The sequence below is a fragment of the Carassius carassius genome, chromosome 36, assembly GCF_963082965.1.
Source record: "Carassius carassius chromosome 36, fCarCar2.1, whole genome shotgun sequence".
NCBI classification, from domain to species: Eukaryota; Metazoa; Chordata; class Actinopteri; order Cypriniformes; family Cyprinidae; genus Carassius; species Carassius carassius.
In genome coordinates this window covers 9052236-9070209 of record NC_081790.1, presented here as the reverse complement: position 1 = coordinate 9070209, position 17974 = coordinate 9052236, and the positions used below count along the sequence as shown (strand labels likewise).

General features: G+C 36.8%; 2 protein-coding genes across 2 annotated transcripts in view; both read right to left on the bottom strand.

Annotated features, from left to right (window-relative positions):
* Positions 1-4544: 4544 nt before the first annotated feature.
* LOC132117089 (progonadoliberin IIA) lies at positions 4545-6072 on the bottom strand. Its single transcript, XM_059526141.1, has 4 exons — positions 5536-6072; positions 5317-5456; positions 4811-4894; positions 4545-4684 (listed from the first exon to the last, which is right to left on the bottom strand). Exons 2-4 carry the CDS (start codon positions 5452-5454, stop codon positions 4646-4648), a joined length of 261 nt encoding a protein of 86 aa, XP_059382124.1. The 5' UTR covers positions 5455-5456; positions 5536-6072; the 3' UTR covers positions 4545-4645.
* A 2593-nt stretch (positions 6073-8665) lies between these two features.
* LOC132117087 (receptor-type tyrosine-protein phosphatase alpha-like) overlaps positions 8666-17974 on the bottom strand; it is a 37927-nt gene continuing 28618 nt past the window's right edge. The window contains exons 12-23 of the mRNA XM_059526140.1: positions 17852-17949; positions 17533-17652; positions 16943-17109; positions 13555-13690; positions 13320-13469; positions 13108-13201; positions 12459-12535; positions 11626-11760; positions 11321-11446; positions 11074-11225; positions 10007-10142; positions 8666-9687 (exon numbers count right to left, since the gene is read on the bottom strand). Of these exons, the coding sequence (XP_059382123.1) occupies positions 9613-9687; positions 10007-10142; positions 11074-11225; positions 11321-11446; positions 11626-11760; positions 12459-12535; positions 13108-13201; positions 13320-13469; positions 13555-13690; positions 16943-17109; positions 17533-17652; positions 17852-17949 (1466 nt within the window). The 3' untranslated portion in view covers positions 8666-9612. The remainder of the gene's footprint in view (positions 9688-10006; positions 10143-11073; positions 11226-11320; positions 11447-11625; positions 11761-12458; positions 12536-13107; positions 13202-13319; positions 13470-13554; positions 13691-16942; positions 17110-17532; positions 17653-17851; positions 17950-17974) is intronic.

Sequence of the window (17974 nt, the reverse complement as noted above, 5' to 3'; positions counted from 1 at the left end):
GGTGTTCATGCTGATCTGTCTGGTACACATGTGAATATGTCTTTTAATTCTCTTAGACTGTTTTAGAAAGGTTGATATTCAAAAAGTTGTACTGTAATGTAATAACATATTAAGCTGAGCATGTACGTAAGCAACATTGTCTTGGGCTGTTAACAATAAGGATATGGCACAATAGTGAATAAAAAGAAAATGGCACAAAAGAACACTATAATCCCTTTTATGTAAAAATGAATGTCCTGTTTGAAATCACAAGCTCACATTACCTTTTATTCATAAGAAAACACATTAGAGAGAAAACATGTCAGTGGTTTGTGTGTGTGTGTGTTTTGTGTGTGATTGGAGTAGTGTGAGGTGGTTCATGAAGAAACCATTTGTATGTGTGTGTGAAAACCAGTCTTAAGTATGGGTATATATGTAGCAATAGCCAACAGTACATTGTCTGTGATATTAAGTGAAGTGTTTGTTATACTCAAATGTAAGTGTTTATTTTGTATTACAGAGAGCTAGCTCAAGTAGCCTGTTCAGTTCAGTTCTGATTCAGTTTGTGGCCCCCTGCTGTATACAAAATATCAATGCATTGTCCACAATACCAGTGCAAACAACTAAAATTAAAATAATTGCAGTTAAAATCGTTTCGTTTGAATTAATGACTCAATAAAACTGTTAAGTCAAGTCACCTTTATTTATAGCGGCAAAGAACCAAAACTGCATCAGTGACAGAATGGAGAAAAAACCTTGGGAGAAACCAGACTCAGTCGGAGGGCCATTTCTCCTGTGGCCAGACGAAACCATCAATTCAATCTCAGGCTGCAGCAAAGTCAGATTGTGCAGAAGAATCATGTGTTTCCTGTGGTCTTGTCCCGTTGGTCATCTGAGACAAGATCTTTACAGGGGATCTGTACAGTATATGGGGCTGAAGTTGTCCTGGTCTTCACTGTCTTTCAGGGCTGTAGAGGTCCTTTCTAGGTGCTGATCCACCATCTGGGCTGAATATGTACTGGATCCGGGTGACTGCAGTGACCCTCTGATCTGGATACACTGGTGGTATGGGAAGTGTTCCTGGTTCTGGTTTACCTTAATTAATGCAGCCTAAAAATCCTTTAACGGAATTGGATATTAGAAGCGTATTAGTGTGTGTAAGCCAGGTTAAAGAGATAGGTCTTTAATTTAGATTTATACTGTAAGAGTGTGTCTGCCTTCCAAACAATGTTAGGTAGATTATTCCAGAGTTTAGGCGCTAAATAGGAAAAGGGTCTGCATATATCGATTAGCATTGTATTTGAAACTTTATTCTTATAAAAATACCAGAGACAGCTTAAAGATCACAGATAAAACCATATGTTGTCGTAGTCATTGTTTATTTTCTTCATGTTTCATCAGTAAAACGTCTTTCAGCATGTTATTCAAAGCTTCTAGGCTACATCATCAGCTGAAAGCTGAGTTTCAGTGAGTCTCACTTGTGGAGTTTCTGCGAGAGTGCGCACAGCGACGAACATGAATAAAACAGAAATTACATTAATTGAGTACCAGAGGTGGGTAGAGTACCCAAAAACTGTACTCAAGTAAAAGTAAAAGTACTTCTAGAAATATTTACTCAAGTAAAAGTAAAAGTACTAGTCTTGAATAGTTACTTGAGTAAGAGTAAAAGAGTATCGGATAAAAAATCTACTCAAGTAGTTAGTTACTAGTTACTTTGGGTCATATATACTGAGCCTATTTTTATTTAGATATATAGATAAAATGTATGTAATGTATGTGTGCCCGATAAATGTATATATTTCATCAGCCTTTACTCCAATTTATGTAATTTATTATAAAACCCTGTCTGTTTACTTAAGTAACAGATATAGGTGTCATGCCATAAAATATTTTTAATACGACTGACTTTATATTAAATGTGAATTTAACATTGAAAGTTAATGTGATATAAATATTGCTACTAATCTTTCATTGTTCAGAAAGAGAGCAAATAACATTTACATTATTAAAGATAATTTTCACTGACAGTCTAGATTTCAATCCCTCTCAGAAACTCCCATTAAAAACACTGAAACTGTTAACACTGTGAAATCAATATCTTAATTAAAGATTCGTACACACATCTGCACTTTGTTGTTCCTGCGAGAGAATTCGCCAGAAAGAGGTATTCAGTCAGCGAGCGAGTGAAGGAAGCACCGGCATTTTAGCGATGACTCATCTGAACGCCTCTGATTGGCCAATGCTTTAATAAGCTCAAAAGAATCATGTGTGATTTGTTATAATGCGCAGCGCTGTAAAAACACATCTATGTCTGGCTCAGCGCCAGCAAGCAATTACAGATCTGAATTTATCAGCTGATGATACGACTCGCTGAACGTACTTGCACCAGTGTGATTGTATTAAAATTAATAAAATCTTAATCGGCTATTTTTTGTCTTTTGGAAGCTGCATTCAACTTGACTCCCCTCTGTTATAAGCCACACACGTACAACAAACTAATGTCACAGTGGTATCGTGTACTGTAATCGAATGTAGCCCAAGTTATTACCTGTTAAACAGTAGACAGCACACGCGGTGTTCATCTAATAAGGATCTCCATCGCTAGCAAATAATAGCCTTTGCAGATTTCAATTCAGTGCAGTTCCAGCCACGTTTTTAACGCTCTTTCTGTTCTTAAACGTTACAACTCCGAGTGAACCACTTCAGACGCTCAGCGCGTGCGGCAGGGAACTGAACGACTCATTCAAACTGATTCATGAACCAATTCACTCGTTTGCCAATTGGTTTGATCAAGCCTTTGAACAGAATTGACTCAAAAGAATGAATCATTCGCGAATGGGCATCGCTCATTGCCCAGAGAAAAGTAGACGGCGCGTTTGGAATAAACTGAAGCAGTTATAACATTTATTGCATTAAGATAAAGTAACGAGAGGAGCGTTGCCCACAGTAACGAAGTAAAAGTACAGATTTTCCCCCCAAAATTTACTCAAGTAAGAGTATAAAGTACCCATCTTTAAATATACTCCGAAAAGTATTCGTTACCCCAAAAAATTACTCAAGTAAATGTAACGAAGTAAATGTAACTCGTTACTACCCACCTCTGTTGAGTACTCATAACACTAATTTGAGTTAAAAAAAAATGTGCAGCTATATTTATTGTTTTGTAAATTATAGTGAAATAGTGTTATTACAAAAGTAAAAAAAAAAAAAGAAATTTTCCAAATAAAGAAATTATTTGTTTTATAACCATAAGGTGTGGATTTTGTGTGCCCTGAACAGAACATTAATGTAAAAACAGTCGGTGTCTGTAGCACCAGTGTTCCCTGTACAGAACATTAATGTGTCAGTGGCACCAGTGTTCCCTGTACAGAAAATTAATGTGTCAGTGGCACCAGTGTGCCCTGTACAGAATATGGATGTAAAAACATTCATTGTCTGCAACACCAGTGCTTTAATTTATATATATATATAAATAGATACTAGCACGGCTTATAGATTAAATGTTAAAATGGCTTTCCATACTATGTGAATGTGAGTCTTGTAGGGTGTTACAAATTAATCTGTGTGTGCTTAAGAGAGAGAGAGGGAGAGAGTACATGATGGTAGCATAATGGTTTCAGTGTGCTTTCATGCTCAGAATAACCCAGGGAATGAACTGAGGTCTGAGCTGTCTCCTTCTCTGAAGGGAACTTGTCTGGATCAGTGGATGTTTTTTTTCCTGCTACACTACGTCCCTCACTATCTCCTGTAAAATCTACAGCCTCAGTACCGGGGTCCACTTAGAATTAATTGTAGAGTTATTTTGTCTACACTGATAATTTCTATTCTTTTTACTGGTGATGGCGAGATGATATTTGAGTGTGATCATTATATTCCTAATGTAAAAACCATAGTGAACATAAAATCCAACTAGACTTGAATAATAATTTTACAGCACAAGCTTGATTACATACATACATAAGCAAACCATATTTGCTTCATCCTTAAATATGAACAGGTCTTGCATTGCATTAAGTTTGGGTTTACAGGACTGTCAATGTCAACTTGATCATTCCAGGGCAGAATTAATTTTGATAAGTATGTACGTTTGCGCCATCTGGTGGCTAAACACAAATAGTTTAAAATTTAATATAGATGAAATTAAAACAAAATGTATTTTAACTAGCAAAAATGTAATGTGTGTGTGTATGTGTGTATCTTTAATATACTAAAATATTTGAAAATAGATAATAATGAAACAAAATGATAAACTAAAAAGGTTATTTCCCTAAATAAATAAAGAATCTGTTTTTATTCATGAAGTTGACACCTGTTATAAATTTTTGTGTGTAAACATGATAGTTTTAAAACAATTTCACTCTTGTCTTGTGCAAAATTGGCGATGGTACCTACAACTAATAAAAAGACACTGAACAATTAAAACAAAATACCAAAATAAAGCCTTTATTGTAGGAACTGCTGCAAATGGTTACATAGTGCTGGCAGTATAGGTTTACTCACAATGAATATGAGAACAGAACGAAATGCAAAACATACAAAAAAATAAATAAATACAATTCACAGATTTACAAATTAATTATATATATAATTTGAATGGGAATGCAGTCCTAATGTGTTTGCTGGAAATGATTTTTCTTTGGACACAGGCTGTTGCGTCATCTTGCTGTCACTTTCTCTTTCGGGAATCCCGTATGATGGCATCCAGCTGTTAAAACCAATAAGTTAGTCAAGTTTTAGAGAAATATTCAAAATATCCTGTCATGACTAGCTTATGTACTGTAATCACTAGGCTATTTGCTGATGGAAAGAAATCAACCACACCTGTACCCACCAGTATTGTCTTCAGAATGTTTCTTCCCTGGGGTCTCAGGTAGGTGCATTTTCCTGCCTCACAGAGTTTAATTTCCTCTGAAACCTGATTTTAAAATAAAATAGATTGCAACCAATGGCTTAAAGCACAATAATATAAACCTTAAAAAAAATAAAAATAAACCTTATGAACTAGTAAAAACAGTACAGAACCTCGTCGACGTAAGACACATGACAATAATACAATAATATTACAATACACATTATTTAAACAACAAAACCGAGATGACAGTAAAGACATTTATAACATTACAAACAATTTCAAATTTAAATGAATGCTATTATTTAAAAAAAAAATATCGATCATCTAAAGAATTTATTCTTAATGATGTGTATTTTCAAATTTCCAAAAATCTAATAACTAAACCAACTTACAATCCACTTGCATGTTACAGTTAACATTTGTACATTTTGCACCACTTTGCATAAAGACTGGCAATTGTTCTTTCTGATAGACTTCATACACACCTCGGAGGAATCGTAAACCTCTATCTCTCTCTTTCCTCCAGGATACCAGCCATGAGACCAGTGCTGAGAGCTGGCAAACTGGGCACTTAGACACAGCAACATCCCCATCACCACAAACAGCCTGCAGATGTGCACCATAACTGAGGGAAGAGAACAGAGACTGATGAGATGAATAAAAGCCTAAAATCAAAACTAAACAAACTAAAACATTGTGATTACCTTGTATCTTTTGGCAAGTCTTTTCCTGAAGGATGTTCTCCTCTACTGTGAAGTCCTGGTCTTGGTAATCCTGATATGGTCTCCTCTCCCTAAAGTAAAAGGTTCAGTGAGCTTCTGAGATACGTCTACCACTCATTCTCTGTAATCTTCCTCCTCCTCTTCCTCACAATTTATGTCTCAGACCAGATCTCCCCTCCCTTTCTAAACACACACACACACACACACTGACCTCCTCAGTTCTCAAACACTTTGTGTGGTCATTGCGGTTCTAATGGGAGGTGAGCATGTGTATGATGAGCTCAATTCCAATTATCATCTCCAAACACTGTTGACCCCCACGGGACAGTGCCCTCTTTCTCCAACAAAACATTCATGTAAATGTACACATCATGAGTTACATCCGGACACATTTGGCAACTACGTCACACGTGTGTAAATTTGACGCTATTCAGATTTTAAGCTTCAAAACAATGGCCAAGCATGTACCAAAGTGCTAATTAAGGAAAAGAGAAGCACTGAATAAGATTTCTATCTATATATTTTTTTTTCTTATTGTACTGCTGAATATTTTCATGGAAATCATGATGCATCTCTTTTAGGATTTTTTTCTTTGTTGAATAGAAAGTTCAAAAGAGCAGCATTTATTTGAAATAATAATGGACAGCAGTGTGGGCTTTTAAGAAATTGTAAATTTGTATCTGTATAAATCTATAATAAATCTACATTTATTGTGCCACTAGCCATCTACACTGTTGATTTTTTATTATATCTGTAATTTTTCATATTTTTTTTTTCAACAATTGCAACTCCAGTGTCCCCAGTCGCACACGTTCTTGATGAGCATGTTTTATTAAAAAGTCAAATGTCTAGCTCGTTTCCTCTAAGCTGTAAAAGGTGGCCAGCGTGACCTCACATCCGTCATTCGTGATCCCCTGACCCACACGAAACACACAATAGCCCAGAGAGAAAAACACTGTGCAAACACTCCTGACTGTGTTCTTAATTACACAGGAGTTGTCCCTCGGGGTGACCGGAGCAGACAGTGTGACGGACAGAGTAAGACTGACTCATTGCAGAGTTTCAGGTTCTGATTGAGTTCCTGTCAACTGGTGTTTAAACACGTACAGGGGTCTGTGGTGATAATCCATCCACATCTCAGGTCTGAAGGGCCAGGAAGGATGGAAGACAAGGTGACGTGACACTCACCCTGATTTTCCCCTGAGGGATCAAGTCTCACCATGAAAGAAGTCTCACCGAAGCGACATTTCTTTAAAATAAAAGTCAAAACAGTATTTAAAATGGGTTTCTATTTTAATATATTTTAAAATGTAATTAATTCCTGTGAAGGCACTTAATTTACAGCAGCTTTACTCAGTCTTTAGTGACACATGGTTTTAAAAAAACCATCGATTTAACCCGATCTCATTCAAGTGCGTACAAATAGTACTCCAAACAAAAACGAAAACTTTTTTTTAGGTTTAGTGTTGTGAGTAGATGCATATCATATACATGCCAATAAATTTCATATCATATGCCTGCGAAAACTGCAAATTTTATGTAGGCTACGCCAAACACACACACACACACACACAAAAAGAAGTAAAAAAAAAAAAAAAATACTTTGAATGATAGTATATTCAGACATGATAATTACATGAGATACACAAAGTAAAATGACTGCAGATAAAATTTCAAGCACTTTTATTAGGTTTGGCCGTTTGGCATTATATAATTATATATAATTTGCATCATATATATAATTATATATACATATATATATTCAAATTTGTATAACAAAACACTAAAAATAAACAGATGCAAATTAAAATATTAGATTTTAATAATACCGAATCAAAAACTGAAAAAAAAAAAAACCTAATACATTTCAAAATGGTCCCAGTACAGTTTAATATACAAGTATCTTAAAAAAAAAAAAAAAACGGTGAGATAAAGATACAAATAAAATAAAAGCAAAGCAACAGATAAGAATGAAATATAAATATCCTTACATTATGTACAAGAAGAAAAATCAGAAAGGGTAACATTATTAGGATTTCTGAAACATAAAACAGGCTGTAGTATGAAATTTAGTAACAATCCAATCAAAGAGAGAGGTTTCAGATCCAAAATTTCATGTTTTCTTTCTGGATAGCAGAATCCTTTATTTTTCAGTCTTTGTCCTTTCGCTCATCCAAGCAAGCCGTTTCAATGTCACATTCAACTGAAGAATGAAGTGAGCACCCAGGTACATTGGCTTCCCTTCTTGATTGCTCTGCGTACATTAAGAGCTTGGGTTTTGAGGGACTTGTCCTGAAGTCTGGTGCTTCCTTTAGGATGGTTTTATATGGCATGTAAGCAAAAAAGGAAAAAAAAAATGTTTCACCAAAAATGCAGAAAAGCAACCGTTTGGGTTCCATTACAGATTATCAAACGCCATACAGGCCACAATGTCCCAGTGGATCGGGAGAACATGGGCTACAAAAGAGCAGGTGGGAATATGCTTGAAGCTACAGGATCTCGGTGAGGCACTTTCACACCTCTGAAAAAGGATCCTGCCCCCGAGAGGCTGCTATTGGCACAGTGTCTCATGTGGAAAGAGTTGGTCGACTTACACAATACTCAAGCAAATCTGTCAACATTTTATAGAATACCTTAAGATGAAGCCCACAGCAAGCTGTAATAGAAATCCGCAATTCATCATTCGGAATATCATGGATCTGAAATAACAGTTTCAAGAACCCTGTTATCTGAATGACAGAGGGGTGAGTGATTCTGAACGACAACTATTGGGTTTAAATAGATTTCATAAAATAACTTGCTGATAATCACGAGGTAAAATGATAATACATGTCCTGATTTTTACCATCAACCTGATCTTTATGCTCGGAGAAGTTGAAAGTGTTCACCACTGAGGGCTGAAGCGCCATATATAAATCTAACTGGCTCAGTGGAGCTGGAAAGGACTCGTTGCCTTCGGCACCACGGCTGAAGTCCTTTACAGGGGCATATGTCATTTCTAGTGGAACTTTCTAGATCAACTTTGCACCAGTACCTTGCAACTAGAAAAACCGGTGGGATCATTTATCTTCAAATGAAGGAAAGTACATTATGAAACCATATGGTCAAGCACAGTTGTTAAGGCCAATCATTAGACATCTGAGCAAGTAAATACATCAATTCTTTGATTATAATCACAAATACAGAAGGTGCTTTTAGGGCGATCTTAAAAAGAAAAGATGTTTGGGCATGGAATGAAACTTAAGTGGAATTAAGTGGAATTTCTCTGGTCTTAACACTCTCCTGTTTGTCCTACCATTGTCTAGTTTGGACCAAGTCGGCACACTTTAACACAACAGACAACACAAAGACATACTTAACATCTTCAGATCTAAGTGAGACCTTAGTCACGGCCCAAAAACCGGTCCCTGTTTAAAAAATGGATTCAAAAATTATATCTGTCACTCCAGTAAACACAATCAAAAAGCACAGTGAAGTGTTTTCTGCGAACGCACGTGTTTACAGTCGCTGATGCACCACGGTTGGTTGATTTTGCCGCGTTATGTAGCTACAGGCAACAGCATAGTGGGATTGAGCTGCCATTCAAATAGGTTTCAGTCACTCAACTGCAGAGAAAAAAAGGAAGTTGTTGTTAAAACACCCAGTAAAAAGCATCCTTATCTTGCTACTGCTCTGTCTCTATAGCGCCATTCACGCATGCATTTATATACTAGTAAACTATATTAAGGTCACTCTAAAAACGGTAACAGAATGGCTTCTAAAACCAAACAAATTAAACAAAACAAAAATACAAGAGCATATTTACACTGAGAGAAATGGGTAAGGGCCTTATTAACAAGAGCAATATTACAAAATATTCAAGAAGGCATCTCTAATGGTGTTTTCTTTGTTTGTTTTCTTTCCATTTTTAGCACCAAGGTGTTCTCGTGCTTGCCGGCCAAAAGTTTTTCATTCCCTTTTGCTTTGCGCTGGTAGTCCGTCTCGTTTGGCTGTGTTTTTGTGAAAGTGTGGGTGCGTGACTGGGAAAGTCTGTCCGATCTTCTGCGGGTGGGTGTGGCTTTACTTGAAGTTGGCGTAGTCAGAGAAGGCATCAATGTATTCCTGGACCACTTTGTAGCAGAAATCGTACTGCTCCTGTGGGGAAAAGCAGATGTAATGAGTTGAGATGGACTTGAGATGTTTGGATTAAAGTACTAGAAACGAAACGAGATAAAAACGGGTGTAGGAATGTGATGTAACTTTTGTTTTGGTGATTATTTTCCAAAAAAAAAGGAGGTACAAACATAAAAATCTATAGTGAAAATAAAATATCACCCCGCCCCCCATTCTTCATGTTCTAATGATGTTTTACTAGGACTACACGATTAATCAAAAGTGAAATGGCTATAAGGCTTCACACAATAATCGAATAACAAAGTCTGTGATTTGTTTTCGATGTGACGTGTTTTCTCACCAGTGTCTGCACCATGTGCGGTCTCTGTAGTCTTAGGCTCTTCACCGTCTGAAAAACGTCCAGAATGCCCTCTGCCTTCACCCGCTCCAGGACCGTGCTCAGAGCACAGAATGTCCCTGTGCGCCCCGCTCCGGCACTGTTACCACACAAAAATCAATTACTCAGCGCTCTGTGGATATTAATGAGTCTGTTTCTGGCTTTCCTTAATTGGCTGACCCTGAATTCCCACTGGACACTGCAGCTTAGTCTGTTTCATCATTCATCATTGCTTTGGAGATGTAACTATGGACAGGTTTTGGTTAAGTCATACCAAGCACCCATGGATGCCTTCCAGCATTACAAAACCACTAAACCTTACTTAAGCTGCCAAACCAATGAGACCTATTAAAGTTGGCATTCCAGTCTAACCAAAATGTCCTTTATCCACTTTATGGTAAGATTTATGGTATGTCTGAATAACTTATGTAATAAGCCGAGTAGTATACTGATGTAACGACCACAAATGAATTAAATAACTTGTCATTTCCTTTTTTTGTTTTATGTGTTCCCTTTGGAGCACAAAAGGACAAGCCAAAGCCTTTTCAAGTAATAATAATAAATAAAAAAAAACACTATCTTTCAAAAGGGTCAGTAGGATTTAAAAGAATGATAAATAAATAAGCACTTTTCACTATCCAACAAAGGGAACACTGAATTGATTGAAGAGACAGTAAAGATATATATGTTTCTATTTAAAAAAATTGAAAAAGGTTTCCTTATTAAAAAATTCTGTACTTTTGAACTTTAAATGTTATACATTATTTACTGTATTAATGGAAAAATAAATGCAGCCTTTCAAAAACATTTAAAATTCTACCGACCCCAAACTTTCGAATGATAGTGAAATTTAACAATTAAAAATTTATGTGAAAATAGGTTTTGCATGTGGAATGTAAATTATGCCTTGCAAAAAGCCACCAAAGTGAACGTGAAAACAAAATAAAAAATATATATCTGTTGACATATATTAAATAAAAAGGTTTCATGTTTCAGGTTCCTGATTGGCTAGAGGAGTAGATGTGGCTTACCTGCAGTGCACAGTGATTGGGTGGTTTCCAGACTGCTGCTGCTGTTTCTGAACTGCAGCGATGATGTTGATCATACCCTTCCCATCAGACGGGATGCCCACCTCTGGCCAGCCATGGAAATGAAACTGCCTCACAGCGCGAGCCTTATTTTCCTGCAGAGCGAAAGAAAAAGAAAAATGGCAATTGCAGCAATGGCAAACATTAAAATACAATGCAGCGTTTCAGGAGATCCTCTGAATGGACTTACTCTGTTATTGGTAACGAGAAGGTCCCTGACAGTGTAGCTTTCACTTTCCTCCTCCCTCTTCAACTCAATGGACATGTCTCCACAAACCACCACACCGTCACTAGCCCAATACTGAGCACACTTCTCCTGCAGAGAGTGAGGGAGATACAGATTTATTTTTCTATTGCCTCACCTGTCGGGGTAGAAAATGCAACAATGTTTCTGTTGCTAGCCAAGATCTTTAACCCCAAAAAGTCACCTTTGTAAGTGGAGTTTGCATATTGACAAATGTTACAGACAAAGAGAAAGGAGGCAGGTGAACTCACCTGTCCTCTCTCCTCCAGCTCGGTCAGCATAACGATAGAGCAGCTTCTCCACTCCCAGATCATCCTCCAAAAGTCTTCAATAGTGTGCTGCAGCGGCCCCTGACATGCCATGTACGAGTCCTTTTGCCTATAACCCTACACACACACACACACACACACACATATATATGACTATGTGTATACACTAGACATTTTCCAGCTTTAATCATGGATATATGCCATCATTAAAAAGTTTGGCCTCATTACAAAAATCTCTTATTCTCACCAAAGCTGCATTTCTTTGATTAATATTACAGTAAAAACTCTTAATATAATGGAAAATTATTGCCATTCAAAATAACTATTTATTTCTATACATTTTAAAATGTAATTCATTCTTGCGATGCTACTTATCATCAATGTTGAAGACAGTTTCAATTCTTAAACATTGTTTTCAAAACAGATTTTTGATGAACAAGGTTAAAAGGACAGCATTTATTTGAAACAGACATCTTTTGTAACATTATAAAAATCTTTGATGTCACTTTTAAACAATTTATTGCATCCTTCCCAAATAAAAGTAATCATTTCTCTTTCCAAAAAATGCCAGTGAGCTTGTCACTAGGTTTTAAAACACCGCAATGGTCAGCGTCCCAGGCTCCGAATCTCAGCATGGGCATCCATGTAACTTCATGTCAGAAAAATGTGCGTTTAAACCACTCCCAAAAGAAAAGCATGCTGTGTGGTCTCTCTACAGAGTGTGGAATATTGTAGCATTCCCTCCAGGCTTCCCTGAACGATATCTCGGTGAGTTGCGAGTAATTGTTGGCTGAGGTCAGACGGGTTTTACTCACATCTATAAAAGAGGCGTTGATGTAGTCTGTGTTCTCCTCCCCTCGTTTTACAGGGATGATCACTCTGTTAAACTCATCTGGAAGAAACAGTGAAGGTTCAGAAAGTAACCAAGGAATGCACATGCTGATAAATTTACAACAACAAACTTTGGATGAAAACAACTGCCAAATAACATGTAAAAGGATAAATGCATTAAGATTAATTATAATATAATTATATACTAAAAAAAAGTATAAACTACATAAATGTGTTTTTTTTTTTTAGCAGAGAGCATGTTAGAAACAATTAGACTACCGTTCAAAAGTATGGGGTCAGTAAGATTTTTTAAAATGCTTTTATCCTTCAGAAATCATAATAATATGCTTTTTATTTGATGCTCAAACCATTTATTACTAGCAATGTTGAAAATAACAGTTTTGCTGCTTAATATTTTTGTAGAAACGAGATAAATGTAAAAAAGTAAAAAGAACAGCATCTACATGAAACAATAAATTTCTTTCCTGTCACTTTTATTCACCAAGGATGCATTAATGTAATAAAAAAAATAATAACTGACCTCTAACATATTAACGGTAGTGTGTTTTTAATTATTCCAAAGTTATTGCCTCAATTCACAATCTGATTATTAACCAATGATACACAACTCACATGGAATGATTTGCAAAACACGGTTTTTCTTCATGTTGGCAGGCAAGTTCCCCGTTCTCATCTTGTCATTCTGGATTTTAATGGAGGTAAGTTTCTAAAAGAGAGAAAAAGATAAATCAATAAAACAGAACATAAGAAAAAATGTACTACACTTCAACATGGTCCCAGTAATAATTTCCAAAAAAGCAAGAAAAAAAAAAGCTGTGTGCTACCTTGAACTCTTCCTCCATTCCTCCACAGCCGGCTCCAGGTAAAGGAGCGTACAGCTTATTCAGGTGCGACTCCAGAGACGTCACTTCTAACTCTGTGTCTCCATACAGGTAGTGCTCTAGCAAAGCTTGGAATATAAACACATACTGCATCTGGAGGGAGAGATGGAGGGTGGGAGATGAGGATTTGGAAACTGAATACAGCTGTTTTATGGCATTAATGAGAGTATGAGCTCACATCAGTCTGGACCATCTGACAGCGCTGGGCTCTGATCCGTGTGACAAATCCGAAGACGTCAACCTTTCTCTCTGCACCCATCATGTCCAGCATAGCATCTATCACAATGAAGGTCCCTGTCCTGCCAACACCAGCACTTAGAGAAACAGAAGAAAATCAGTTACTGGAAATCGCAAACTTTCACAAAAAAAAAAAAAAAATACTCAAATGTATTCTAACGTTTTTTTTTTTAATATTTAGAAGTCTTTTATACTCCTAAGGCTGTGTTTAGTTGATCAAAATGAAATATTAGTACAATTTAAAACAATTTGTATTTTAATGTATTTTGAAAATGTAATTTATTTCAGTGATGGAAAAACTGAATTTTCAGCAGCTGTTCTTCTTCACTGTCACTTGATCCTTCAGAAAGAAAGCTGATTTGGTGCTAAAGAAACATTTATCATCATCAATGTTGAAAACATTTGTGCTGCTTGCTATCTTTATGGAAATCTTTTTTTTTCTTCAGGACCCTTTGATGAATCGAAAGTTCAAAAGAACAACATTTATTTGAAACAAATTTTTTGTAACATTATAAATATCCTTTGGTTAATTTAATGCATCCTTGCTGAATAAACAAGTCGTGGAAGAAGTCATGGCCTAATGGTTAAGAGATTCGGACTCTTAACCCAAAGGTTGCGAGTTCGAGTCTCGGACTGGCATGAATTGTACCGTATTTTCTGGACTATAAGTCGCACTTTTTTCATAGTTTGAACTATGCGACTTATAGTCAGGTGCGACTTATAAAACATTACCGCCGGTCTACAGCTGCGAGAGGGCGCTCTATGCTGCTCAGTGCTCCTGTAGCCTACACTAAAAACATAGAGCGCCCTCTATGTTTTCTCTTGGTTCTTGGTACTAAATAAATGCGACTTGTAGAAGAGTGCGACTTATATAGTTTTTTTCCTCATTATGACGTATTTTTGGACTGATGCGACTTATACTCAGGTGCGACTTATAGTCCAAAAAATACGGTAGATGGTGGGGAGTGAATGTACAGCACTCTCTCCACCCTCAATACTCATGACTTGAGCAAGGCACCGAACCCCAACTGCTCCCCGTGTGCTGCAGCATAAATGGCTGCCCACTGCTCTGGGTGTGTGTTCACTCTTGTGTGTGTGCACTTTGGATGGGATAAATGCAGAGGTGGGTAGAGTACCCAAAAACTGTACTCAAGTAAAAGTACTTCTAGAAATATTTACTCAAGTAAAAGTAAAAGTACTAGTCTGAATAGTTACTTGAGTAAGAGTAAAAGAGTATCGGATAAAAATTCTACTCAAGTAGTTAGTTACTAGTTACTTTGGGTCATATATACTGAGCCTATTTTTATTAAGATATATAGATAAAATGTATGTAATGTATGTGTGTGTGTGTATAAATATATATATTTCATCAGCCTTTACTCCAGTCTTCAGTGTCACATAATCCTTCAGAAATCATTCCAATATGTTGATTTACTATCAGTGGTGTTTTTATCATAATCCTAAACAAAATATCACAGGTTCCAAAAAAATATTAAGCAGCAAAATTGTTTCCAGCACTGGTAATAAATCAATATATTAGAATTATATTTTGAAGGATCATAACTCTGAAAACTGGATTAACAGCTGATGAAAATTCGGATTTGCATCACAAAATAAATTATATTTTAAAGTATGTATTATATATGTATAAATAACCTCTGACACAGAGAAGAGTGAAAACTCCTCACATGACCGCTAAGTTACCGAACATCTGAACATAATGAACCAAATGCACAGGACATATCTTCTTCTGTCTGCTTGCAGAAGTATATTTCTGCAATCGTAAATATTGTGCTAATTTCATAATTGTGTCTAGGCATATGGGGGTCGTCATGTGACACACAGCAGCCACAACAGCATATTGGCAAATTATTATTAAGCATTATTTATTTATTTTTTTCATTTTTATTAGAAACATTCCCAGACGCAAGAACTATATAATGATATATATCGATTCTCACATTTCATAGAATGTTAATAATGATAATATGCGATGGTCAAAGTAGCCTAATTATGTAATTTATTATAAAACTCTGTCTGTTTACTTAAGTAACAGATATAGGTGTCATGCCATAACATATTTTTAATCCGACTGACTTTATATTAAATGTAAATGTAACATTGAAAGTTAATGTGATATAAAAATTGCTACTAATCTTTCATTGTTCAGAAAGAGAGCAAATAACATTTACATTATCAAAGATCATTTTCACTGGCAGTCTAGAATTCAATCACTCTCAGAAACTCCCATTAAAATCACTGAAACTGTTAACAATGAAATCAATATCTTAATTATGGATTCTTACACACATCTGCACTTTGTTGTTTCTGACGAGAGAATTTGCCAGAAAGAGGTCTCCAGTCAGGAGCGAGTGAAGGAAGCACCAGAATTTTAGCGATGACTCATCTGAACGCCTCTGATTTTTATGACAGATTGGCCATTGCATTCAAAAGCTCAACAGAATCTTGTGTGATTGGTTATGATGCGCAGCGCTGTAAAAACGCATCTATCTCAGGCTCAGCGCCAGCAAGCGATCACAGATCTGAATTTAGCAGCTGATGATATGACTCGCTGAACGTACTCGCACCGGTGTGATTTGGAAGCTGCATTCAACTTGACTCCCCTCTGTTATAAGCCACACACGTACAACAAACTAATGTCACAGGTATCGTGTACTGTAATCGAATGTAGCCCAAGTTATTACCTGTTAAACAGTAGACAGTCACAGCACACGCGGTGTTCATCTAATAAGGATCTTCATCGCTAGCAAATAATAGCCTTTGCAGATTTGCTTTCAATTCAGTGCAGTTTCATAGCCACGTTTTCAACGCTGCTGATGTTAAACGTTACAACTCTGAGTGAACCGCTTCAGACGCTCAGCGCACACGGCAGGGAACTGAACGACTCATTCAAACTGATTCATGAACCTATTCATTCTTTGCCAATTGGTTTGATCAAGCCTTTGAACAGAATAGGCATCGCTCATTGTCCAGAGAAAAGTAGATGTCGCGTTTGGAATAAACTGAAGCAGTTATAACATTTATTGCATTAAGATAAAGTAACGAGAGGAGCGTGGCCCACAGTAACGAAGTAAAAGTACATATTTTCCCCAAAAAATTTACTCAAGTAAGAGTAAAAGTGCCCATCTTTAAATATACTCCAAAAAGTATTAGTTACCCCAAAAAATTACTCAAGTAAATGTAACGAAGTAAATGTAACTCGTTACTACCCACCTCTGGTCACTTCACTCACTTTCTCTCACTAAAAGTAAAAACCTTTAACTCTTGAATGGTCGTGCACATACACACAAGATAATAAAGCTCTTTACCTGCAGTGAACCACTATGGGTCCCGCATACTGTGGGTTGCAGTTCTTGACCTTCTTAAGGAACTTCAGCATGCCAATGGGAGTGAAAGGAACCCCGAAATCAGGCCAGCTGGTGAAGTGAAACTGTGTGACCAGCCTCTGAGGCTTCTTACCAGACAAATCACCCACCTAAACACACACAAAAGAGTTTGTCATCATTCAATAAACAAAATTTCAACAATACCCATCAAAGGCTTAGTAATATAATATGGGCTGCTTAGAAGATTATTGGTTGTGATCTCCCCACTATTGTTGAGATTTATGTCTCACCTTTGCAGAAAAAAGGTCTAACAATCCCTGTAATAATAACCCAATAATTCACTCCCCGTAATTGATAGGATATATATGTATTGATGTATTTATGTATGTGTATCAATGTATGTTTTCATTGTCGATGAGCTCACCTAGAAGCTATCACTTTTTTATCAGCTAAATGAGTTCATTTATTGCCCACTTTCAAATTTCAAGATGGCAAAAACCAACCAACTAATCAACCTGTCCAATACATTGGTCGACCACGAATGACTGCAGAGATACATCGGAGCTTCAAACCTGCTGAATGCAGAACTTGCGGATGGTATAGTCAACCAGAACCATCATGTCCTCCACTGACACGCGGATATTTCCGTAGGTCCAGCATCCCTGGTCAGGCCAGTACTGAGCGCATTTACACTGCGGATATGAAGCACAATCTATCATAATCATCATCGCCGCAGTGATCGTGCATCTTTATTAATGGCCATCCTCCTCAAAGTTGCACTCTAAATCCATTATGTGAGACCGCGATAAGAGCCGAGGCTGTAAAATCAAAGATCAGCTTACTTCTCCTTTGACACTAGACTACATCTTATATATTTCCTGTGGCATTTACCTCTTTCCTTTCTTTGAGATTGGTTACCATTACGATGGTGGCAGTGTTCTGTTCCCAGATCATCCTCCAGAAGTCATTGACCGTTTCCTCTTTTGGTCCTGCAATGAACAATCTTGGGTTTAG

Coding starts and splice junctions, on each gene's coding strand:
- LOC132117089 (XM_059526141.1), bottom strand. CDS start 5,454: ATGGTGCACATCTGCAGGCTGTTTGTGGTGATGGGGATGTTGCTGTGT. Junction 4,895..5,316: donor AGGTTTACGATTCCTCCGAG/GTGTGTATGAAG, acceptor TTTTAAAATCAG/GTTTCAGAGGAAATTAAACT. Junction 4,685..4,810: donor ACATTCTGAAGACAATACTG/GTGGGTACAGGT, acceptor TGGTTTTAACAG/CTGGATGCCATCATACGGGA.